General features: G+C 43.7%; 1 protein-coding gene across 1 annotated transcript in view; it reads left to right on the top strand.

Annotated features, from left to right (window-relative positions):
- Positions 1 to 2,439: 2,439 nt before the first annotated feature.
- The window catches only part of DRC7 (dynein regulatory complex subunit 7), a gene marked incomplete at its 5' end in the record, with an annotated part of 39,983 nt that continues 16,286 nt past the window's right edge, over positions 2,440 to 26,136 (top strand). The window contains 9 exons of the mRNA XM_083370670.1: positions 2,440 to 2,585; positions 5,891 to 6,065; positions 9,136 to 9,261; positions 10,331 to 10,525; positions 13,541 to 13,699; positions 14,820 to 15,038; positions 19,890 to 20,018; positions 22,153 to 22,225; positions 22,911 to 23,039. Coding sequence (XP_083226796.1) covers positions 2,440 to 2,585; positions 5,891 to 6,065; positions 9,136 to 9,261; positions 10,331 to 10,525; positions 13,541 to 13,699; positions 14,820 to 15,038; positions 19,890 to 20,018; positions 22,153 to 22,225; positions 22,911 to 23,039 — 1,351 coding nt within the window. The remainder of the gene's footprint in view (positions 2,586 to 5,890; positions 6,066 to 9,135; positions 9,262 to 10,330; positions 10,526 to 13,540; positions 13,700 to 14,819; positions 15,039 to 19,889; positions 20,019 to 22,152; positions 22,226 to 22,910; positions 23,040 to 26,136) is intronic.

Below are 26,136 nucleotides of genomic sequence, written 5' to 3' on the forward strand. Positions count from 1 at the left end.
CAACGTATTTAAGGTCAACTAAACGAAGAGGAGCGAAGGGCAAAACTGCCGATGCAATTCACACTCCTTAACCATCATTGCTTTGTAGATGCAGGCATGGAAGCATTGACATATTTTCAACTTTTCCAAAGTTCAGAAGCTAGAAATATTGCAACCTTCTCTTTGCACTAATTTATTTTTAAAGGGAAGCTTTTCACTGCTTGCTGTGTCTTAAAGTCCAGACTTCTGTTTTGGTTTGAGAATAATTCTCACTTTCCATCAAGGAAAATCTTTTTTTTTTCTCCTGGTAGTATATCTCTGTCATATTTGTTAGCCAAAAACGCCGGAAAGCTGGAAGAAAGCTTTGTATTTCAGTTGCTACAAAGCTTCATTTCTCAACAAAAAGAAAAGAAAACAAACAAACTGAATTAAAAATGGGAAGTGAAAATTATAATTATCGAGCTGAGAATGCCTGCAGTCTCAGGAGTTTTAAATCTCTGGAAGGAGAAATCCAGAAATATATATATATATATTTCTCTCTTTAGCCCATCATAATTTTCCTTGGCAGGGCTTAATTGAGAAACATTGGTGATTACGGAATCTAATCTTAAAATAATCTTCCGGAATAACGGTCCTACCGGTATATTCTACACAAATAATGCTAAATCAAGGATATGCTTGAAGGCTACTTTCCTTTTTCTATCTTTCCGCTATCTCAGAGGAAAGGGGCAAAATCAGGAGGGAGGGAGGACTGGGGAGGGGGGGGCAGCTTGACCTGTTGTAAAGTTGCCAGCCCTTTTTATACTTCTGCTTTGCTGTTTACAAACCTCCTTGGAATTCCTTGTTTAAGAAGGCCACGGTGGAAGAAGGGAGATGCGTGGAGGCAGAGATAAGACAAACCCATGCAAGTTATTCATCCTGATTTGTATTTCGGAAAAATAATTAGCTTCAAGGCTTGTCCACAACTGTTACTGAGAGACTGCGAGGCATTTCCTTCCATGAATGCTTCTCAGAAGCTTTTTGATAGTCACTTTTCATCCCATGGAGCTAAATTTCTGAAAGGAGAAGTGTTCCGTTCACACAACACGTGAACAAGTGAGTTAGCATGAACCAAGGGTATGGGTAGTCCTCAGTTTACTTTCACAACTGAGCACAAAGTTTCTGTTGCTAAGAAATGCCACAAAGAACAGAGGATCGACCTATTCTCCAAAGGTAGGACAAGAAGAAACGGAGGATGCTTAGGAAGGAGAGATCCAATCTAGAAATAAGGAGAAATTTCCTGACAGTGAGAACAATTAATTAGTGGAATGGTTTACCACCAGAAGTTATACTGGAGGTTTTTAAGAAGAGACAGGACAGCCATTTGTCTGAAATAGTATTAGGTTTCCTGTTTGAGCAGGGGGTTGGACTGGAAGACCTTCAAGGTCCCTTCTAACTCTGATACAGGTAGTCCTCAACATACGACCACAACTGAGCCCAAAATTTAGGTTGTTAAGTGAGAAATTTGTTAGATGAGTATTGACCCATTTTACAACTTTTCTTGCCGTATTTGTTAAGTCAACCACTGCAGTTGTGAAATTATTAACACGGTTGTTAAGCGAATCTGGCTTCCGCAGTGAGTTTGCTTGTCAGAAGATCGCAAAAGATGATCACATGACTCTGGGACCCCCGCAACCATCATAACTATGAGTCAGTTGCCAAGCGTCTGAATTTTGATCACACAACCATGAGGATGCTACAATGGTTGTTAGTGTGAAAAGTGGCCATAAATCACTTTTTTCAGTGTAACTTCTAACAGCCACTAAATGAACTGTTGTAAGTTGAGGACTACCTGTATATCTATTTTTGTATGGGTTTTCTACTTTTCATCCCATTTGATCCTAAAAGGCTTAGGAGTCACGTTCCATCATTCTGTGTCCTTTCTTTCCAGAACTGGTTGACTAGAATGCATAAAAAATAACTTTTCATTCACCTGACAGATAATATCGTTCAAATTTAGCAGGAAATCCCACAGTTTGAATAACATCTTTCTCAAGTATTGATTGCTTCCTTGGAAAACTGATTCCAAAAATAACTGGCCTTTTAAAGATAATGCTCGGGAATTCTGGGAATTGAAGTCCACAAGTCTTAAAAAAAGGCCATAGTTCCCCACCCCTGCTGGCTCGGGAATTCTGGGAATTGAAGTCTACAAGTCTTTTAAAAAGGCCATAGTTCCCCACCCCTGCTGGCTCGGGAATTCTGGGAATTGAAGTCCACAAGTCTTTTTAAAAGGCCATAGTTCCCCACCCCTGCTGGCTCGGGAATTCTGGGAGTTGAAGTCCACAAGTCACAAACGGTCCAAGGTTGATCACCCCTGACATAGATGAACAATACATCTTTTGTTCTGGAGGTGTTATTTTGCTTTCTATGACTTTATCACCCAGGTTTTTTCAGACAATCTGTGCTGTTGCGAGTAGCAAGATGGAGGGTCAAGAGGAAAAATCTGAATCTCCCCAAACGGGAGGTGAAGAAGAATTGCAAAAAAAATCTTCGAAGTTTACTGATGAACTCCAAGACCTGAAGAAGCAGCTGTCGCGGATCAAAGTCCAAGTTCCTAAAGCTGTAGGGTAAGCCCTATTTAACTTTAGCGCATGAAAGTGAGTTACTGTATTGACCCCTTTTCTGGGTTCTCACAATAGGTTGTGCCTGAAATTTAGCAAGGCGAAATTGATTAGCCCATTGTGAAAATCCACACCGACATTTATTAGCACAGTATGAAAATCTGGGTTGACATTTGTTAACCCCTTGTTAAAATCGACACTGGAATTTATTAGCATCTGTGAAAATCTACATTGAAAATTATTAGCATGTTGTGAAAAAAATCCATGTTGTAGCATGGTGGGAAAATCCACGATGAAATTTATTAGCATGTTGTGAAAATCTACATTGAAAATTATTAGCATGTTGTGAAAAATCCACATTGTAACATGGTGGGGAAAATCCAGGATGAAATTTATTAGCATGTTGTGAAAATCTACATTGAAAATTATTAGCATGTTGTGAAAAATCCACATTGTAGCATGGTGGGAAAATCCAGGATGAAATTTATTAGCATGTTGTGAAAATCTACATTGAACTGTATTTGCATGTTCTGAAAATCCACATTATAGATTTTGTTGTTGTAACCCTTCTGAGGCCGCATCAAATTAGATGTCAATTGCAGTTATACAAAATTTGGAGCAGTGTTGTGGCCCGCAGACAAAGGATAAAGGTAAAGGTAAAGGTTCCCCCGAACTTGTGTGCTAGTTGTTTCCGACTCTAGGGGCCGGTGCTCATCTCTGTTTCAAAGCCGAAGAGCCAGCGCTTGTCCGAGGACGTCTCCGTGGTCATGTGGCCGGCATGACTAGACACCAAAGGCACACGGAACGCTGTTACCTTCCCACCGGAGTGGTCCCTATTTTTCTACTTGCATTTTTACGTGCTTTCGAACTGCTATGTTGGCAGAAGCTGGGACGAGTAACAGGCGCTCACTCTGCTACGCGGCACTCGGGATTCGACCCGCCAAACTGCCGACCATCTGATCGACAGGCTCAGCATCCTAACCCACTGAGCCACCACGTCCCTTTTAGACAAAGGATGCATCTCTCCAAATTTTGGGGATGTTGCAAAACAATGCCATTCTTCTAGAAGTGAGGGATTCAAATTTGCATGTAGATTCAGCGCCCTTGCTCATGTGCACTGAGCCTGGGCAGAAATGTGGCCTGGCAACAACTTTTTCAGCCTGGGAATTGTGCTAAATAGCTTTCCCCTTTCTTCTGACATCACCCTTGGCAGCCTCAAAGTGTGTGAAATCTCTGAAGGGTTATCACCCTTTACTCCGAGAGTCAGGGCCGCACGGGAGCAGAAATAACTGAGGCAGGAGAGCGATGGGCCAAGAGGAAGCTTATCATGCCAGTCATTTTCTGCTGACTCAAGGACGGGTGAAGGTTGTTTTGACACGATAGCAGGGAAAAGCTGAAGTTCTCTGTTCTTCTTATGCTGCAGGAACTTCTTAAAAAAATATCTCTTAAACTTCAGTGGAATTGCAGCGGGATGGAACAGCACATTAGCACAGCACCTTGAACTTGGTCAGAAAGTGCTGTGTTTCTAGCTTAGAGCAAAACAAGGTCTCCTTTTGTTGGAGTCAATCCCTGAAATCTCAGCAAATTCCTAGCTGCAAATAGTCCTTGATTTACAACCATTTGTTTAGTGGCTGTTCAACGTTGCAACGGCACTGGGGAAAAGTGACTTTATGACTGTTTTTCACGATTATGACCGTTGCAGCCTCCTTGTGGTCACGCAGTCAGAATTGGGACGCTTGGCAGCTGTCACGTAGTTATGACGATTGCAGTGTCCCAGGGTCACGTGATCCCCCCTTTTATGGCTTGCTGAGCAGCAAAGTTGATGGGGAAGCCAGGTTCACTTAATAACCGTGTTACTATCTTCAGAACGGCAGTGATTCACTTAATAACTATGGCAAGAAAGGTCATAAAATGGGGCAAAACTCTCTTAACAACCGTCTTGTTTAGCCACAGAAAATTTGGGCTCCGTTGTGGTCATACCTGATGGACTACCTGTAGTTCTTTTAACTAGAATTCTCGATGAGAAAGAATAAGATCAAGCTACAGGTAACCTTTGGCTTACAACCGCCTAGTGACCAGAAAACTCACAGTTAAGCAATGCATTGCTTAAATGATTGCACCCAATTTTAGGACATTTTTTGCGGTCATTGTTAAGGGAATCCCCATGGTTGTTAAGTGAGACATAGTGTGGATGTGACTCGCAATTTTTCCTGCTGGCTTCTCCCACTGATGTTGCTTGTCTGAAGCCATCTGGGAAGGTCACAATTGGTAAACTTGTCACCATGGGATGTTGTGGCTGTTGTAAGGCACAACCTCTCACAATACTGAGAGCTTATGCACAGGGGACAAATTCCTTGTGTGCCAATCACACTTGGCCAATAAAGAATTCCTATTCTATTCTATTCTATTCTATTCTATTCTATTCTATTCTATTCTATTCTATTCTATTCTATTCTATTCTATTCTAGTCTATTCTAGTCTAGTCTAGTCTAGTCTAGTCTAGTCTAGTCTAGTCTAGTCTAGTCTAGTCTAGTCTAGTCTAGTCTAGTCTACATTATTCTTCTCTTCTCTTCTCTTCTCTTCTCTTCTCTTCTCTTCTCTTCTCTTCTCTTCTCTTCTCTTCTCTTCTCTTCTCTTCTCTTCACCATTGTCAAACACCTGAATAAGTCACGTGGCTGCAAGGGCACTGCAATGGGCATCAGTGCGAGGACCAGTCATAATTCAACTTTTATCAACTCACATCAAACAGACACTAACCAAACGGCTGTAGAATGAGGACTGCCTGCAAATGTCAGTAAGGCAGCCTAAATATTTGTTGAATGCATCAAGGAAGGATTTCACTCTCTAAAAGGAGCTAATACATTTGTTCTCTGCCAATCTTTCTACAGGTAGTCCTCGACCTACGGCCACAATCGAGCCCAAAATTGTTAAGTGAGACATTTGTTAAATGGGTTTTGCCCCATTTTATGACCTTAATAGTCAAAGTTATTAAGTGAATCATTGCAGTTGTTACGCTAATCACATGTTTGTAAAGTGAATCTGGCTCCCCCCCCTTGATTTTGCTGGTCAGAAGGTCGCAGAAGGGGATCACGTGACCCAGGGACACTGTGACCGTCATAAATATGAGACAGTTGCCACGCATCCAAATTTTGATCACGTGACCAGGGGGGATGCTGCAACGGGTGTAAGTGTGAAAAACGGTCCTAAGTCACTTTTTTCCAGTGCTGTTGTAACTTTGAACAGTCACTAAACGAACTGTTGTAAGTCGAGGACGACCTGCATTTCCTTTTTTTGGTCTTTCCTGCATATAGTGAATTTGATTGGAGCAAGATTGACACAGCTCACTTGCCGGAGTCGTACAAAACCAACACGCCCAAGGAGCAGCTGCTTCTACAGGTGGCTGATAACTTTCATCGGCAATACGCGCACCTTTGCCCGGACCGTGTGCCCCTCTTCCTTCACCCAATCAACGAATGTGGAGTGGAAGTAAGTCGGGCAAAGAACTCTGGAAGGAAAATTCCAAGTTGCCCCAGGAATCTGGAAACCGATGCTTGATGAACAAGCTGAGAATGGTCTGCTAGAAATGGTCGTAACAGAATACGCCAGTGATGGCCAACCTTTTAGACACCGAGTGCCCTAAAACTGCTCTGCCCCCTGCCCTGCCCACTGTGCTCTGCCCTCTGCCCCGCCTAATCTGCCCCGCCTCCTGCCCCACCCACTCTGCCCCACCCCAGCCCCGCCCCCTCACAGGGCCACCTACCGCCTCCATGGCCCACCACAGCAGATCGCCCAGGCGTCCCTGCAGCATGATGCTGTGGGGCGCGGGGGCAAACTCTTGTACCTGTGCCCAGCTGGCCACGACCGGGGGGGGTGACTCTCCTCCAGGGGGGCTGCTGGTGAGGAGGGGGCCGTGGGGGGAGGCGGGGCTGGGGCGACGGCGTGCATGCCCACAGAGAAGGCTCTGAGTGCCGCCTCTGGCACGGGTGCCCTAGGTTCGCCATCCCTGTCCTATACCTTTCTGCACAAATAGCAGTAGCACTTAGACTTATCTACCACTTCATAGTGTTTTACAACCTCTCTAAGCGGTTTACAGAGTCAGCCTACGGCCCCCAACAATCTGGATCCTCGTTTTACTGATCTCAGAAGGATGGAAGACTGAATCAACCTTGAGTGAGTCAGGATCGAACTGCTGACAGCGGGCAGAGTCAGCCTGCAATGCTGCATTCTAACCACTGCACATCATGGATGGATGGTGGATGGATGGATGGATGGAAGGGCAATAGCAATAGCGCTTAGACTTATAAACTGCTTCATAGTGCTTTACAGCCCTCTTTAAGTGATTTACAGAGTCAGCATATTGCGCCCCCCCCAACAATCTGGGTTCTCAGTTTACTGACCTTGGAAGGCTGAGTCAACCTTGAGCCGGTGAGGATCGAACTCCAGGCTATGGGCAGAGTTTGCCTGTAATACGGCTTGCTAACCACTGCGCCACCACGTCTCAATGGCTGTCCAATCTCTTCTTTAAAAAACTGCAGTGATGGAGCACCCACAATTTCTGAATTTCTAATCCACTGAATAATTTTTCTCACTCTTAGGAAATTTCTCCTTCGTTCTAGGCTGGATTTCTCCTTGATGTTTCCTTTTGTCATTTCTTATCCTGCTTTATTGGTCCTGTGGAGAATAGGTTGACCCCCCCCCCCTCTTCTCTGTGACAGCCCCTCAAATGTTGGAAGACTGCTATCATGTCACCCTAGAGTTACGCTTGTGTGAAACCTCAGAGTAATTTCCAAGGAATGGAAATTAAACCAGTCAATGGTGGCCAATTTTCCATCTTAACCAAAGCACAAGAAGCATCTTCCCTCTCTGTCCATAATTTGCCCCTATCGCTCATTAACTCAAACACCAATTAACACTGTCATCAGAGGTATATTTTGGAAGTGTGGGAGGCGCACCCATTTTATGGGGAACCACTTTCCAGGACCCCCAATTCAGCTATTTTCAAAGCTGTTGCTTCCTCATCTACTCTTTGTGTGACACCATTTATTTATTTATTTATTTATTTATTTATTTTAAAAAAACAAGCTTGTTGATCAGCTTTTAACGAAATAGAGGAGAACAAACTTCCACCCAGCTTGTTAAAAATGGCAGAAGATTTTTATGAAGCTAATCCAGGAACTCAATTTCCAGGAATTTTCTGAAGTGGTTTTCCCAAGAAATTGCAGGTTATAAACAAAACACCACAATCCTTCACTGTTTGTCCTCCACATCCTAATTTTTAAAGTTCTCTTCGATGTTGTTGTTGTTTTTTTTTTAAGTGGAATGTTGTTGAATCTGTGAAAGGAAAACTTTTAGATTTGCTTATCTGTTGCCAAAGCGGCTGGCCTCCCAGTTGCAAAATTATAATGGTGTAAGAGTTGCCCATAAACATCCTCTCTGGCATTATCTGATCAGGATAAGAAGACAATCTGTAACTTTTTTCCCTGGGATGGATTTCTGCATGTCATTTGCAAAGCCTGCTCCTGCTTTTGTGTGGAGAGAGCCAAGAGCAAACAGCAGCTGGCAAAACTGTTTTTTTAAAAAAATATAACGTTTACACGTCGTGAGTTGTGTTTTGAAATAAGCTCATTTATTTTGCAGAGTTTCTTAGAATGTTATACTGACCTACAAAAGCAGGAGATTTTCCATGAACTTTCTTATCTGTAAACTTCACAGAAAATTAAAAAGTTGAAACAGAACTTTAAAAAACATTTTTTATTAAAAAAAAAGACAAAGCATGTGATCATATCGTGAGATGATCAGGGTTAATGCAAACCGTTTTCAAAAAGCAAAAATTACCCCCCCAAAAATGCCAGTTTAACCAAATCCTTTTTCCAGAGTTGGGCTGGTATTTTGGAAGCACTTATTGTTTTTAGCCATGAAGAGACATAAGCTTTTGTATCATATCCGAGAATGTTTTGCTTATATGTTTTGACGCATAATATGGAAATGCTAGAGCTTTTACAAGATTCTTTTTAAAATGGTCTTTATCACACCTTTATTATTTTTATAAATAACCCAAGGTGGCAAACACACAGACAATACTCCTTCTTTGTCCTATTTTCCCCCTCAACAACAACCCTGTAAGGTGGGCTGGTTTGAGGGAGAGGGACTGGCTCAAAGTCACCCATCTGGATTTTGTGCCTAAGGTGGGAGTAGAAATCACAATCTGGTGATTGCTTCATAGTCACCCAGCTGGCTTTCATGCCTAGGAAAGGACTAGAACTCACCATCTCCTGATGACTGGCCCAAAGTTCCCCCGCCAGCTTTCACGGACTAGAACTCCCTGTCTCCTGGTGATTGGCTCAAATTCCCCAAGCTGGTTTTTGTGCCTAAGGCAGGTCTAGAACTGACAATTTCCTGATTTCTAAGCCTTGGTCCTTCACCTCTAGAGCAAATTGGCTTTCTTGAGTTCAAATCTCAACTCCGTTGACATGGGATTATATTTCTGATGAGCTCAGAGTCCTGATTGATGTTGGCTTTGTTTGTAAAAGTAACCCAATGGCGTTTTTTCTTGCAGAAATTTGTAAGCACAACTGTCCGGCCAAGTCTGCTCCCCTACTCAGAGTTATACAACTGGGATAGTGCTGCCCGTTTCGTTTCTGACTACCTCAGCATGGAGCCTCTTGTGTCTCCTTTAGCACCGGTAAGAAATAGGACCAGCCTGGGTAACCTGAAACTTAAGTCCCACGGGGGAGCTGACGCAAAGAAGAACTCAAAGCCATGTAGATGTGGTGATAAAGATGGCCTAAGGCAGGCCGCCTCATCAGTTTTTCCTAACTCCCTCGTCCAAGGCCATTCACACATGCTATCACGACCACAGTGCCAATGGCTGCGTCGTTGGAAGATCTGAAAGACCAGGTTAAGGACATTGTCTTGGAGAAGGCCCATCTATGTGGTCACTACAAGTCGACAGGGAACTCATGGCATATAATCAATCAGTCAGACATATTCATTATATTCATTAACTGGTATATTTTGTAGACTTGTGTCTTTCATCTTTGTGGTCTATCTAATGAACTTAAAGTTGTATATCTATTGAACTAAATAAACTATGAGTAAACACAGTGTATCAAAATTTTTATTGAAGCATGAAACAAGTATAAAACATTCAGAGTGAAATCAATAGTAATCAATAATAAAAAATAAGCAATGCAGAAAACTAAAGTTGCAGTAAAAAGATTAAAAGCCACAGCAGGTTAAAGGATGTAATAATAATAATAATAATAATAATAATAATAATAATAATAATAATAATAATAATAATAATAATAATAATAATAATAATAAAAAATGTTGAAAGGGACCTTGGAGGTCATCTAGTCCAACCCCCTGGTCGGGCAGGAAACCCTATACCATTTCAGACAAATGGCTGTCCAGTCTCTTCTTAAAAACCTCCAGTGATGGAGCGCCCACGTTTTCTGGAGGCAGGTAGTTCCACTGGTTAATTGTTCTAACTGTCAGGAAGTTTCTCCTTAGTTCTAGGTTGCTTCTCTCCTTGATGGGTTTCCATCCGTTGCTTCTTGTCCTGGTCTTTGGTGCTTTGGAGAATAGTTTAAACCCGCTCCTCTTTGTGGCAGCCCCTCAAATATTGCTATCATGTCCCCCCTCGTCCTTCTGTTCATTAAACTAGACATACCCAATTCCAGCAACCGTTCCTCATATGTTTTAGCGTCCAAACCTCTAATCATCTTTGTTGTGTCTTCTCTCTCCAGCCCAGCTATTTATGTTCACCAACAACCATCTTGAAGTACCAACGAGGAAACTGCTTTGATTTCAGTGTCCTTTTATGCTCTCTGCTGATTGGGGCGGGCTATGATGCCTACTGCGTGAACGGCTATGCCACCAAGGAGATCTGCATGATGGATGAGTCCAAGGAAGTGTGCCCACTCTTACAGAAGCCGGAAGAGGTGAGAACCTGACTAGAGTGGGATCCAGAACCAGTTTGGCCTACAGGTTAATGCGCCAAGCTAGAAACCAGGAGGTGGTAAGTTCTAGTCCTGCCTTAGGCACGAATGCAGACTGGGTATCTTTGGGCCAATCACCAGGAGGCAGTGAGTTCTAGTTCCACTTAAGGCATGAAAGTTGGTTGGGTGACTTTGGACCAATCACCAGGAGAATGGTGACTTCTAGTCCTGCCTTAGCCATGAAAGCCAGCTGGGTGACTTTGGGCCAATCACCAGGAGACGGTGAGTTCTAGTCCTGCCTTAGCCATGAAAGCCAGCTGGGTGACTTTGGGCCAATCACCAGGAGATGGTGAGTTCTAGTCCCGCCTTAGGTATGAAGACTGGCTGGCTGACTTTGGGGCAGTTCCTCTCTCCTTCAACCCAACCTACCTCACAGGGTTGTTGTGGAGAAAAACAAGAGGAAGAAGGAATATTAAGTATGTTTGCTGCCTGGACTTATTTATAGGGAATAATAAAGCGGTATTTAAATACTTAATGAATAAGTATAAATAATTTGGGGTTGCTAAAAAGATAGAAAGAGAGAGAGGATAACGAGTGGACGACTAAGTTCTGACTGTGTACTTTGATTTTAAATCAGGAGTCATCCAGTAGCCTCTTTTTTAGGTTTTATGAAAAGGCAAGAGCTCATTTTGTGTGGCACATGAAGTGCTACAACAGTGTTTCTCAACCCTGGGAATTTTAAGATAGGTGGACTTCAGCTCCAGCATTCCCCAGCCAGCACGGCTTGTTGGAGAATTCCGGGAACTGGTCCTCCTACCTTTAAATTCCCAAGATTGAGAACCCTGGGCTAAATACAGGTAGCCCTTGGCTTACAATTGTCCATTTAGTGACCACTCAGTTACAACGGCACTGGGGGAAAAAGTGACTGAAGGCCATTTTTTCACACTTGCAATCGTTGCAGCATTCCCATGGTCACATGATCAAAATCCGGAGGCTTGGCATATTTATGATGTTTGCAGCGTCCCGGCAGGGTCACGTGATCCCCTTTGGCCACCTTCTGACCAGCAAAGTCGCTGGGGAAGCCGGATTCACTTCACAACCGCGTCGCTGACTGAGCAACTGCGGCGATTCGCTTAACAACGCTGGGGAGAAAGGTCGTCCAACGTTGGCAAAACTCAAAAACTGTCTTGCTTAGCCACAGAAATGTTGGACTCAGTTGCAGCCATAAGTTGATGGCTACCTGTACTTTGTCCTTGATTCGAATCCTGATTGCAACCTGGTGATTTCAACCCTGCAGCTCAGCAAAGCTTCTGTCTTTTCAGGGTATTGGTTAGTCGGGAAAGGGTCCAACTAGACGCCGCCTACTTGGGGGCTGCTAATGTGACTCGCCTCTTACAGTTATTACTGATTCCCCCCACCCCCCGCCTGTTTTCAAGGCTGGAAGTGCAGCGAAAGTGCCGTGCTGTGCACTTCAGAAATGGGTTCAACATCATTGGGAAACCACAGAAAAACCCACAGAATTTCCCCCCCACACTCCAGAACCCAAAAAAGAAACAGGAACTCCCAGCCCTGCATGCGAACTCTGCCTTGTTCCCCAGCCCATGGCTACCCACTTCCTTTCTTCAAATGTTAATTTACGGCCCCAGCCCCACCCCAAAATTATCCCCACAAGTCATTTTCTGACCTTTGCATCCACGGCCTGCAAAGCCCACGAGAGGGCAACATCCTTTCGATTTGGAGAGTGTTAAAATAATAATAATAATAATAATAATAATAATAATAATAATAATAATAATAATAATAATAGTTGTTGTTGTTGTTAGCTGCGAAGTCGTGTCCGACTCATCGCAACCCCATGGATAACGTTCCTCCAGGCCTTCCTGTCCTCTACCACCTTCTGGAGTCTATTTAAGCTCACGTCTCCTGCTTCAGTGACTCCAAAAGTGCATATTGTGGTCGAATAGCTTCTCGGAGGAATTTTTTTTAATTGTAATTATTGTTGTATAATTCGGGTAGTGCTTTGTATTGTTTCGATACAGTGGTTTTTGATTAATGCAATGTGATTTATTTATTTTATTTATTTTTTAGATTTATATACCGCCCTTTCCTGAAGGACTCAGGGCGGTTTACAGGGGGTTTAAAAGAAAAATCAATACAAAAGTTAAAACAATTAAAAAGATTAAATCAGTCCCTGAGAGAAAAATAAAAAAACCCAGTTAAAATTACATTTCTGATGCAATTCATTAATGCAGTCGGTTAACTAAAGCTTAGTAACACTTTAATTTTAGATAACCAGAGTTTCTCAACTTCGGCAAGTGGCAGATATATGGACTTCCTGGGACTTGAAGTCCACACATCTTCAAGTGGTCAAGTTTGAGGAACAGCAAGTTAGACCATTGAGAAAGAAAGAAAGAGAGAATGAGAGAAAGAAAGAAAGAGAGAGAGAGAGAGAGAGAGAAAGGAAGGAAGGAAGGAAGGAAGGAGGGAGGGAGGAATGGAGGAATGGAGGAAAGAAGGAAAGAAGGGAGAAAAGAAAGAAGGGAGGGAGGGTGGGAGGGAAGGAAGGAAGGAAGGAAGGAAGGAAGGAAGGAAGGAAGCAATTATTGTAAAAAAAAATAGTGAATGAGGTGACCGCAGAACACCATCATGGACCATGAAGCTGACCCACCTAACAAGTGGCCATGTGACTCGGGGGGGGCAACCATTTACAACAGATGGGCATGCTCTATGGGTCCTAAAGTACTCATTCCTTGCCTGTCGTTCCTTTGAAAAGGGCCGGTTTTTAAGTGAGGACTACTTGTACAAATGTAGAAAATGAATCGGTGACCAAGTTCAAGAGGTTTGGGTGATCCCTGTGCTCTCTCTGAAGTGATGGCCTGGAGCAGAATATGTCACATCCCTTTTTCACAATTCAAAGCATTTGGGCTTCACCTGCGTCTCCTGACCATAAGCAGACATTTAGGGATGAACAACTTCCAAAGATTGGATTAAAAAAGAGGGATTGTTTTTTGGCCCCAGGTCCAAGTGGAAGCTAAAAAGGAGAAGGCTAAGAAATACGCCATCAAGCCCCCGCGGGACTTGCGGAGCAAGTACGAATTGCGCCAGGAAGAGAAGCAACAGAGCAAAGAACAGGCTGCAGAAGAGAAGAAGCAGAAGGAGGAGGAAGAGAAGAAGGCCGTACGTAGCTGAGGAGAGGCTTGTGGGCTGGGGTGGCTGACTTGAGTGTTGTGGGAAGGCATCAAGAGATCAGGAGATAGGTGACGGCTCAGCCCTCTACTGGATCATTCAGAGACACCATCTGGATGACATCACTATAAACAAGGATGGGAAATTTCTGCCTTGGTTTCTTTGCTTCTGCGTTTTCCCCCCCCACCAATTAGCACTAATAAGACCTTCCAGAAGACCTGCTACCTTGATCTTGGCCAGCTTCAAGGAGTTTGACCACTGGACACCATTGCCCAAGGATGCACGGTGCTTCTTTTAAGTCTTTTTTTTTAAAGGTTTTGTGACATCTCTCACTGGAGTCTAGTGGAGAACTCCATAACTTTGCAAGATCAGGTGGAATGTCAGGATTTCCATGGGATTTGGCTGGAATCTGCGAGATTTTGACCGGTTAATTTTAATATACTAGCCACTAGAGATGATCACGGACCAAGCAAATCACCTCAAAAGGCCACCAATCTCTTTTCTCCTGGATTAATAGTTCATAGCTACCAGAAGCCACAATATGCAAATTTTCATCTGTCGTTACAGGTAATCCTTGATTTACAACCATGTGTGTTCTGTTCTATTCTATTCTATTCTATTCTATTCTATTCTATTCTATTCTATTCTATTCTATTCTATTCTATTCTATTCTATTCTATTCTATTTTCCAAATTCTATTCTATTCTATTCTATTCTATTCTATTCTATTCTATTCTATTCTATTCTATTCTATTCTATTCTATTCTATTCTATTCTATTCTATTCTATTCTATTCTATTCTATTTTCCAAATTCTATTCTATTTTCCAAATTCTATTCTATTTTCCAAATTCTATTCTATTCTATTCTATTCTATTCTATTCTATTCTATTCTATTCTATTCTATTCTATTCTATTCTATTCTATTCTATTCTATTCTATTCTATTCTATTCTATTCTATTGAAATCCTGGTTGTGAAACTGTGGTCATAAGTCAAGGACTACCTGTATTTTCAGATCATGGAAAGACCTTTGGTGAAGAACAAGCATTCAGTGGCTTGGAACTTGCTAAGAGAGCTCCCCCCACTTCCCCCCATCTCTCTCTGCTGCAGCTGGCAGAGATGCCGAAGCCGGACCGTCTGCTGGGTCTCCGGGTCCATGCCTGGGTGCTCGTTCTCTCTGGCAAGCGGGAAGTGCCTGAAAGTTTTTTTATTGACCCGTTTACTGGAAAAAGTTACAGCCCTGCTGATGATCACTTCCTGGGTATTGAGTGTCTGTGGAACCATCGGAATTATTGGATCAACATGCAGGATTGCTGGAATGGTTGCAAGGTAAGAGTCTGGCTGGGCCTTCCTACTCGGAGGAATCTCAAGTTTCTTTTTAATTTCAACCCGTAGAACCTAGAACACCGAATTATAAGGCTGGAAGGGATCTTGGAGGCCTTCTAGTCCAGTTCCCTGTTGAAGGCAGGAGACCGTCAGAAGAATAATTTGGGCTTCTAACTTGAGCTGGAATTGTGCAAGAATAAATAAAAGTGACGTGCAGACACTGTGAGGAGAGGAGAAATATTTATTCCCTTAAGCAAAGAGGTTTGCTTTGGGGGCAGCTGTAGAGAAAATGGGTACAGCGGCATTGTTTTATAAGGGAGCTGGTCCTGGTTGTAGAAGTGTCTGCATGCTGATTCTAGGACAGGAGTGTCAAGCTCAATTTCACTGAGGGACGCATCAGCATCGCGGTTGTCCTCGGAGGGGCTGGGTGGGTGTGGCCATGGGGGGAGGAGCCTACTGGGTGGGCATGGCTGGAGTGCGTGTGGCCTACTGGGTGGGCATGGCCAGCTCTACATCATTCATGTCAAGGGTGCCAATGGGGGCCTGGGCAGGAGTGGGACAGATCTGAGGGTCTCTGGCAGAAGGAGATGGGACTGGGGCAAGTGCCAAGGCATGGTCCACTGGAGGAGCCTCACTGTTCCTCTCAGGCCATGCCGGGGGGGAGGGCTGGACCGTGGCGCGGAGGTCAAATGCCCAGCCCAGTCCTCAAGCACCCGTGGCACCAAGCCCAGCCCCACTTCCCCAAGGGGGTGCCCAGCTGCATTTACCTGCTCCTCAAGGCTGCTGCTGCTGTGCTTGCTCTCCTTAGCCAGGTTGCTCATGATGGGTACGAGGGCAAAGTCAAGAGGGAGGCCCACTCCCTCTCCATGTAAGGAGACCTAGCTTTGTATTCAAAGCTTCCTTAGCAATAGGATGGGAGACCCCCCAGGATAGGCCAAGAGGAGGGGGCAAGGGGATGGTGAAAGGGCAGCAGGGAAGGACTAAGGCAGGACTTCCCTCACACCCTCCCTCTCTTTCCTTCCTTCCTTCCTTCCTTCCTTCCTTCCTTCCTTCCTTCCTTCCTTCCTTCCTTCTTTCCTTCCTTCCTTCGAGTGGTGGGAAAATATTTGAGATGAGGGAGGGAGAAAAACAGGCAAGAAACACAGCTGGGGAAGTGTCATCCTTCGTAAGGAATGAAGAAATGCACCATCGCCTGGATGTGGCCAGCACATGGCCCTCGCCTACTTCACATATCCGGCTTGGTGGGCTCTGGGGGAGGGGATGCCATGAGCAGTGTGAGAGTCAGTGTTACCTGCCCAATGCTGCCCAGCCCCCAGCCTGCCTGGTTTTGGCAGGCAGCGGGGCGCTCTCTTCACAGCACCGAGAGGCTGAGCCGGGTGGCATGAATCTGAAGAGAAGCGCAACGCTGCCCAGCCCCTAGCCTGCCCGAAGTAGGCAGGGCCATGTGCTGGCCACTTCCAGGCGATGGTGCATTTCTTCATTCCTCACAAAGGGTGATACCTCCCAAGCATGCGCCCAGGGGGCAATGCCAATGCGGCAGGGGATGGTCCCTCGCTGTTTCCAGATGGCCTTGTGGAGCTAAGACTGAATGCGTTTCAGCATGGATGACCACCACAAAATTGTACATGGGCTCCCGGCCGGCCTGGGTCGGGGTCAAGGCAGCGGGGGCCGTTCCCTCACTGTTTTCAGGATGGCTTTGTGGGCCACATGAAACCACTTTCCAGGCCGGATCTGGCCCCTGGGCCTTCTGTTTGACATGTCTGTTCTAGGATGACACTTGAGAGGTGTGGGCAAGTGTACATGCGGACCCCAGAGAAGGGGTTGATTAAATCAAGTGATGTGGATTCAGTCTCTTCATTTGAACTGTTAGCATTATAATTATGTTTTTGTTGTTGTTAGTTGCGAAGTCGTGTCCGACCCATCGCGACCCCATGGACAACGTTCCTCCAGGCCTTCCTGTCCTCTACCCTCTTCTGGAGTCCGTTTAGGCTCACGCCTCCTGCTTCAGTGACTCCATCAAGCCACCTCCTTCTCTGTCGTCCCCTTCTTCTCTTGCCCTCCATCTTTCCCAGCATGAGGCTCTTCTCCAGTGAGTCCTTCCTTCTCATTAGGTGGCCAAAGTATTTGAGTTTCAGCTTCAGGATCTGGCCTTCTAAAGAGCAGTCAGGGTTGATCTCCTCTAGGACTGACCGATTTGATTGCTTTGCAGTCCAAGGGACTTGCAGGAGTCTTCTCCAGCACCAGAGTTCAAAGGCCTCAATTATGTTTACACTGTGTTAATTGAGTTGTGTGTGTTGGCTTGTGTGTGTTTGCAATTTGAAATATGTGTTTAATTAATTCTGATGTTTGTGTAGTTTTAAAGGATTTTGGAGGCTGTAAATTAGGAATTTTGTAGAGAACTGTATCAGTTAACATAAGATTCCCTATACAATATTTCTAACACAGTTTATAAAATTTATAAATTCTTCCCACAAGACACTACCATTCTGGATTAACAGCTGTCCAGTCTCTTCTTGAAGATCTCCAGTGATGGAGCATCTACAACTTCTGGAGGCAAGCTGTTAAACTGATTAATTGTTCTCACTATCAGGAAATTTCTTCGTAGTTGCAGGATGGATCTCTCTTTAACAATCTTCTGTATGCTACTTCTTGTCCTGCCCTTTAACAATTAATTAATAATTTTATTTGTAGTTTAATAATTAGATTAACAATTTCATCATTTGATGGCATATTAATATGGTAACATTATTGAAAATAACAATTGCAGCAACAAAAACTAATGTAAACTGAAAAATTTAATTTTTTTAAAAAAAGAAAGAAAATAGAGGAAGGGAAAAGAAAGGAAAAATAAGAATATAGCAAAGAGTAACTTCCCCTTCATCACAACAAGCATAAATTATTTTCATAACTTACCACATTTTCTTAAAATACAACATATGATCTCTCCTTTCTATATCCCATCTCTTATCTATAAACAAATCCAAAAAGCTTCATTAATTCAGTCCTCATATCAGCAAAGGTCCATAAAAGATTGCCAGTGATAATAATATATTTTACCGAGGTCACTCTCTTTATTTGTTATTTGCATATCTCTTTCAATTATTAAGATATCAAACAACTTTCTTTCATATGTCCATTTTACAGCAACATCTTTTTCCATGCAATTGTGTGGAACCTGTCATTTTTAAATTACTTTCAACTCAATCTTCTCACATAAAACTTGTTTCCTTTTTCCATAACATTTTTAAAACATACTACACAGTACTATTAAAATTAACTCATGGGTCCATTGTTCAACAATATCACTATGTCCAATGTTAGGATATTTTGCTTCATTCTGTATTTGTAAGTTGAGCTTGAGCTGTCTTCTTTAATCATAATCTTTAGTTCTTCTAGTTCCCTCTAGTATCCAATTTTTAAAGTCTTATTCTACTATTTATTTATTTATTTTTTAAAAAGAAAACTCAAAAAACAAATTCCCATGGGAAGGATTCTTTATACATAGTTCCGAAATCTTATTTCGTATTTACTTGGATCCTCAGCCCATTTGTTATTTTCTAAAATCAAAGTTTTAATCACCTTTTTTGACATTTATTGCAGATGTTTAAGTTCTCAAACTTGTGGTTAATATTTTCTTTTGGTAAGGATTGAAGGAAACTCATGTGGTGCTGTGAAATCTTTTGATCCAGAGGGTCCTTGGTGCTTACTGAACTTGCATTGGAGCCCTGCAATTGTCATAAATGTGAGCCAGTTGCCAAACATCCGAATTTTGATCACATGAGCGTGGAGCTGCTGCAAAGGACGTAACTGTGAAAAATGGTCATAAGTCATTTTTCTCAGTGCCGTTGCAACTTCAAATGGTCCCTAAATGAACTGTTGTAAGTCGAGGACTACTTGTGTTTTCCAGAGTATGCGAGGCATCGTGTGATGAGCGTATCTGACCCTGTCATCACATTTAGTTAACCAGGGTTTAAAGTGTGTATGATTCACTCCTCTAAACTAGGGGTCCCCAACCCCCAGTTTGTGGACCAATACTGGGCCGCAGCATGCCAGCAACCGGTCCGCGCAAACAAGCAAAGTCCCATCCACAGGATGCAGGCAGCACACAAAACCACACACCCTCCAGTCCACGGAAAAACCTCTCTCCACGGAACCGGTCCCTAGTGTCCAAAGGTTGGGGGCCTCTGCTCTAAAGTAGTCATGGTCAAAAAATGTGAGGTGCAAGAGGGAACGCACCGCTGACAAAAGGACTCATTTTGTGTCTTTTCCTTCAATTCCAGGAGCTGGCCTCTTAAACATTTGGTGCTGAACCTTGCGGTTTCAAGCTGAATTACAGAGTTAACCGAATAACAGAGTTGGAAGACACCTTGAGGGTCTTCTAGTCCAACCCCCTGATCAAGCTGGAGACATTCCAGACAAGTGGCTGTCCAGTCTCTTCTTAAAAACCTCCCGTGACGGAGCACCCACAACTTCATGTTGTAGGTGCTTTATCCCTGGAGCTCACACAAGCTCAGGTTTCCGATTTCAAGGAAGCCCCACCCCGCCCTAGAAATTCCTGCTAAATTGTCCCTGTTTAGACCAAGTCTAGCACGTAAGCCAAATTCCAGAAGTTACTCCTTTTCAGCTTCTCCTTCTCCGTCTACTGAGAAGCTACTCCAGAGGTTCTGTTGCAAAGGACAGGACACAGGGGGGTGGCCGAGCCTTGAAGACCCCAATTTTACATGGAGAACCTTTTGGATGAGGACAGAGATCCCGCCTTTGAATCTGGTCCCAAGGGGCAAGCTGCCCAGCTGATGTCGGTCTGAGCAGAACCATTTCTTGCAGAGAATTCACTCGGATCTGTTGATTTTCTAGGATCTTCAGTTTGATCTCGGGGACCCTGTGAGGTGGGAATTCATGCTTCCCAGCACCGACAAACCTCTCTTGTCCCTGCCAGAAATGGAGGAGGAGGAGGATCTGGGTGAGGATGATATGGAAGATTTGGTAAGGCTTGAGCTGACCACACGCGACCCCCAGTATCAACTGTTTGGCTGCTGAGTCTGTGCAATCCAGTCACCCAGATCACTTACAAAACTAATTGCTGTCTGCACACATCATACTAAGTTTATTCAGTCAACTAAGCAACTTAGCCTAAGCCTAACCTTGATCAGTTTTTCTTAATAAACTTTATAAAGTTTTTTATATAATGTCAAAGAATGGTATAGGGATAGAATAGGGTAGGGTAAGGTAGGGTAGAGTAGAATAGAATAGAATAGAATAGAATAGAATAGAATAGAATAGAATAGAATAGAATAGAATAGAATAGAATAGAATAGAATAGAATATGGGATGGGACAGAACAGAACAGAACAGAACAGAATATGGGATGGGATGGGATGGGATGGGATGGGACGGGACGGGACGGGACAGGACAGAACAGAACAGAACAGAACAGAACAGAATAGAATAGAATTCTTTATTGGCCAAGTATGATTGTACACACAAGGAAATTGTCTCCAGTGCATAAGCTCTCAGTGTACATAGAACAACAAAGTGATGGGTCATAGATCATAAATCAGAATTAAATCATTAATCATAATATAGAGCAACAAGTGATAAATCATAGATACTATAGGAGAAGCTAGTAAGAAAGATGAGAAGATGAGAGCGAGATGAGAAGATGAGAAAGATCATAGCAATAAGGTCTACTACATGGGTAAATATCTTTAGGCTTAAGATGATGCTGTGGGAATTAGTTGTTCCGCAGAGTGATGGGACAGGAGGATAATGTTGTTTTGACATCCAATGTCCTATAATGGGGTCATGATGGAAGAAGTTGAAATAGATTATGTCTAGGACGTGAAGGATCTATTAGCCCTCTTTGTGGTTCGTGCAATGCACAGATCCTCAATCTGTACATTGCACAATTTGTTTTACATTCAATCAATCCTTACTTTAGTATATTGCTTAGGGTTGATTAGTTTCTTGTGGCTTTTTGTGTGTGTGAACTCAGCTCTCTGGGACAAATCATGTCTTGTGCAAATCCGGAACTGAAAGGTGCTGTCTGCAGACAACCCCAGACCGATGGCTGTTGCAAAAAATATGAACAATTCCTGAGAAAACTTTCTGTTCCGGGTTCAAGATATTAATAGGGCTGAAAAACAGATCAGCCTCCTTGGCCCGGCTCCGCCAAACTTTGGCAGGATGATATGGTTGGTAATTTGGCGGAGGTAGAAGCAGGAATACTCAGGGTTTCTTAACACCAAGTATTAAAGTTGTGTGTTAAAGTGTGCAGTGCAGATGTAAATCAGATCACAATGTCAACTGTTCAGTTGGCAAATCCAGAAAAAGAAACTCCTGAGACATTATTTTACCAAGAGTATCAAACTTTACTGAAAAACCACATTGGCACAGAAGAAGCAAAACCAGCTCTAGGTTTCCTGTACAAAAGCAAGCGTACTTAATTCCCCCCTTCCCCTACGGGCCACCCACAGTCCATAATGTCCACCAATCATTTCTGCCCATATTGTTGTGGGAAACAGCCAGCCATGCTGGGACATCTGCTCGGTGTGTCCTTGAAAGGCCAGCAAGCCGACGGATGCTTGGATACCATCCCCCCACACACACACATTCCATCCTCCCTGTTATTGTCATGTTGCGAGCGAGTAAAGGAACAATGTAGGTGAACAAGTGAGTCAGTCTTGACAACTGTACTCACATAATACACTAAAATTGACTAAGGAGCATATGAAAGGTAACTTTTTCACATTTGTAATTTTTGCTTATGGAATCCATGCAATATCTTAGTACAAATGGATTCTGGTCCAGATATATGATATATAAGAACAATGCAGCATAAATGTAAGCAATATATAAGCAACTCTAAAACTAAATCTTGCACCGATGTCTTCATCAATTGTTCAGTCAAGGGCAAAATGCAAGGTCCGTCGCTCTTTCTTCCGTCTGGCCTTATTGCCGTAAAGGTAGCCTACCAATGCTCAGTAGAAAACTTCTAAAAATAAAGCAAGGATTTTTGTTTGGAAAGATAATTTAGACTGTCAGATGCAGAGCAGGAGTTAGATCACATGGACCTTGGTAGATGAGCATTCTCACAGCTTCATTTATTGCACCCTGGTAGATGAAGGAGGAAGAATCGAAGAGTTTTGACATGCCTGCATCTTGGGTGGAACAGATCCATGTATCTCCCAAAGGTATTCTTGGGGTTTCCCCCCCCCCCACATCTTGACCTGTCTTCAGTAGGCAAGCTTGGTGAGGAAATGATAGCAATATTATCTAACCATCTCAGAAAGGGTCAGTTTGTAACAAATAGCCTATTATTGCAGGGCGCACATAACTAGCTCCTCCTCCTCCTTCTCTTCCTCTTCCTCTTCCTCTTCCACCACCACCTCCTCCTCCTCCTCCTTTGAGATAGCTTGCCTGCAAATTAAGAAGGAGACTTTAGAAATCTGAGGAGAAGCTGAGAAGAAAGTCATCATGTTGAGCTCAGCTATCAGATTCCACTCAGAAAGGCTCAGGATTAGGGTTAGGGTCAGAGTAATTTAGGATTTTGGAGGCAAAGGAGGGATTGGGTTAAAAGAGAGTTAAGCATAGTTATAGTAAATCAGAAAAGTTCAATACGAAGTCCATGCATGCAATCAGCCTGGCAAGTAGCTACCCAGCCACATAGCCCATCAATTATTTCAAGTCAGTCAGGCACCCAAAAGGCCGCTCAATCTGCAGGTAGCTAACAGATCGGCAAAATCTGCAGTTAACTATCGGTCAACTACCAGACTGTTGATAGTCAGGAAAGAAAGAAATTGTAATTCCATCAATCTTTGGAGAATTTCATTTTCTTATTCTCACCCTGTACAAAGTCTTCTGTGCTCTTATCTCTAGAATTTGAGACTCGTTGTCCCCAAGGCAAGAAACTGATTCAGTATAAGAATGCCAAGTTGGAGAAATGGGCACCATATCTTAACGCCAACGGCCTAGTCACCCGACTCACGCTGTATGAAGATCCAGACTGTAAGTAGATTTAAAACGGAAGATCCCAGAGAGGATAGAATAGAGTAACAGAGTTGGAAGGGACCTTGTGTTGTGATTCAGTGTCAGCCTGTACTCCCAGCAGCTGAGTCCGATGAATCTGAGGAGGAGGAGGAGGGGTTTGGAGAGCCTTCAGTGTCAGAGGAGTCTCTGATGCACTGCAGGACTCTCCGCCTGGCCCCTCCAGTCATGTTCCTCATGAGGCTCAGCTGTGTGAGTACCAGGTGTCGGACTCAGAAGAGTCACAGCTGAATCTGTTCAGAGACGCTAGAAGCAGAAGGCAATCCAGCAGAGCAGAGCGGAGAAAATCAATGAGGCAACTCAGTGAGAGGAGGAGAAGGTAGTGAGAAGCCACGCCTTGGGACTGATAATAAAAGGGGAAGGCGTGGGCGGGGCTGGTTGCTGAAGGCAACCGTTTGGAGACATTCTAAGGGAATCCTGGTCTGTTCTTGCTACTTCTGTTTAACTCTTGTTTGTTGACTCTTGTTTGATATTTTGATTCATTTATTGAAGGAAATATTCTGTTGCTTTTTTGTTTGAACTGTAAATAAATTTGGGTTGAGTTTTTCCAGCCTATTGACTGTAAAAAGGAAAAAGGAGTTGTCTCTGACACACAAACAGGGCCGGTCGTAGGCTGGAACAGAACACCTTGTAGGTCATCTAGTCCAACCTCCCCCCCTCCTTACCCAAGCAGAAGACCCTACTACAACGTTTCTGACAGATGGCAGTCCAGTCTCTTCTTGAAAGCTTCCCATGATGAAGCTCCCACAACTTCTGAAGGCAACTTCTGTTCCTTCAGAAATTGGAAGAACTTTATACACAGTGAGAATAAGAAACTGAAATTCTCCAGATACTGATGGGATTACAATTTCTTTCTTTCCTGATTATCGACAGCTACCCTAACCCTAACTCTGAGGCTTCCCTTCCTGAAACCATGAGTGGGATCTGACAGCTGAGCTCCACGGGATGACTCGACTGTTCTCACTGTCAGAAAATTTCTCCTTTGGGAGAAGAGCCCCATTCAGGTTGATGTAGCGTTTGGGATAATCCTCCGGTTGCCTTTCATAATTTTTATTAAGGTTTTTAAAAAGATGATCCAAACCAAATTTGAAAGAGAGAGAGGAAGGGGAAAGAAGAAGAAAAAAGAACAGAAAGTACAGGGAAAAGGAAAAGATCAGAAAGTGCAAAGACAGAAGGAAAAGAAAAAAGAATAAAGATGGCGTTCAATTTCTACCAAGAATTGAATTATGGGACCTTTGCGCCTGATGACTGGAAACAAGCGCTGTCTGTGCCTTTAGGAGCTGTCCAGGTTCTGATACTCAGTTGTATAAACAGGAGTAGGCCACCTTGGCTCTTTTATGACTCGTGGACTTCAACTCCCAGAATTCCTGAGCCAGCCACACTGAGGGGAAAGGGAGAGGTTTCCAAGCTGAGCCAGGCTGGCTCAGGAATTCTGGGAGTTGAAGTCCACGAGTCATAAAAGAGCCAAGGTGGCCTACCCCTAGCCTAGGCCACTTTATGACTCGTGGACTTCAACTCCCAGAATTCCTGAGCCAGCCATGCTGAGGGGAAAGGGAGAGGTTTCCAAGCTGAGCCAGGCTGGCTCAGGAATTCTGGGAGTTGAAGTCCATGAGTCATAAAAGAGCCAAGGTGGCCTACCCCTAGCCTAGGCCACTTTATGACTCGTGGACTTCAACTCCCAGAATTCCTGAGCCAGCCATGCTGAGGGGAAAGGGAGAGGTTTCCAAGCTGAGCCAGGCTGGCTCAGGAATTCTGGGAGTTGAAGTCCATGAGTCATAAAAGAGCCAAGGTGGCCTACCCCTAGCCTAGGCCACTTTATGACTCGTGGACTTCAACTCCCAGAATTCCTGAGCCAGCCATGCTGAGGGGAAAGGGAGAGGTTTCCAAGCTGAGCCAGGCTGGCTCAGGAATTCTGGGAGTTGAAGTCCACAAGTCATAAAAGAGCCAAGGTTGCCTACCCCTGGCCTAGGCCTAGGCCGCTTTATGACTCGTGGACTTCAACTCCCAGAATTCCTGAGCCAGCCATGCTGAGGGAAAAGGGAGACATTTCCAAGCTGAGCCATGCTGACTCAGGAATTCTGGGAGTTGAAATCCATAAAAGAGCCACACATACACACACACACACACACACTCACACACACACACATACACACACACACGACCGCAACTGAGCCCAACATATTTCCTGTAAGTGAGACACTTCTTAAGTGAGTTTTGCCCCATTTTACAACCTTTTCTGCCAGAGTTTCTAAGTGAATCACTGCAGTTGTTAAGTTAGTAGCATGGTTGTTAAGTGAATCTGGCTTCCCCATTAACTTTGCTTGTCAGCAGGTCTCAAAAGGGGATCACGTGACCCCTGGACCCTGCAACCATCATAAGTACATGCCAGTTTCCAAGCCTTTGAATTTTGATCACGTGACCCTGGGGATGCTGCAATGGTCATGAGTGTAAAAAAGTGGTCACAAGTCACTTTTTTCAGTGCCGCTGTAACTTTGAACAGTCACTAAATGGATCATTGTAAGTCAAGGACTACCTGTATAGAATCTGTCAGAACGGTATATAAAGTCCTCCTCCCCTTAAACTCTCAGGGCAGAGAAACATAAAGTCACATAGTCATATACAGATGACACCAAACTGACAGGAGTAGCCCACACCCCAGAAGACAAACTCAGGATGCAAAAAGATCTTGACAAACTTGAACAATGGGCCCTATCCAACAAAATGGACTTTAATGTGGAGAAAAGCAAAGATTTAGACTTAGGCAGGAAAAAATAAAGGCACAAGTATAGATTGGGTGAGACCTGGCTCAAAAACAGCAACTGTGAGTGGACGATCACTTGACTATGAGCCAGCCATGTGCAGCAGCAGCCAAAAAAGCTAATACAATCCTGGGTATTATACAACAGAGGCGTAGAATCAAGATCACGTGAAGTATAAGTACCGCTTTATAAAACCCTAGTGAGACCACACCTGGAATACTGCAGCCAATTTTGGTCACCGTATCACAAAAAAGATGTTGAGAGTTTGGGGGAAAAGTTCAGAGAAGAGCAACTAAGAT

The sequence above is a fragment of the Vipera ursinii genome (assembly GCF_947247035.1).
Source record: "Vipera ursinii genome assembly, chromosome: 10".
NCBI lineage: Eukaryota > Metazoa > Chordata > Lepidosauria > Squamata > Viperidae > Vipera > Vipera ursinii.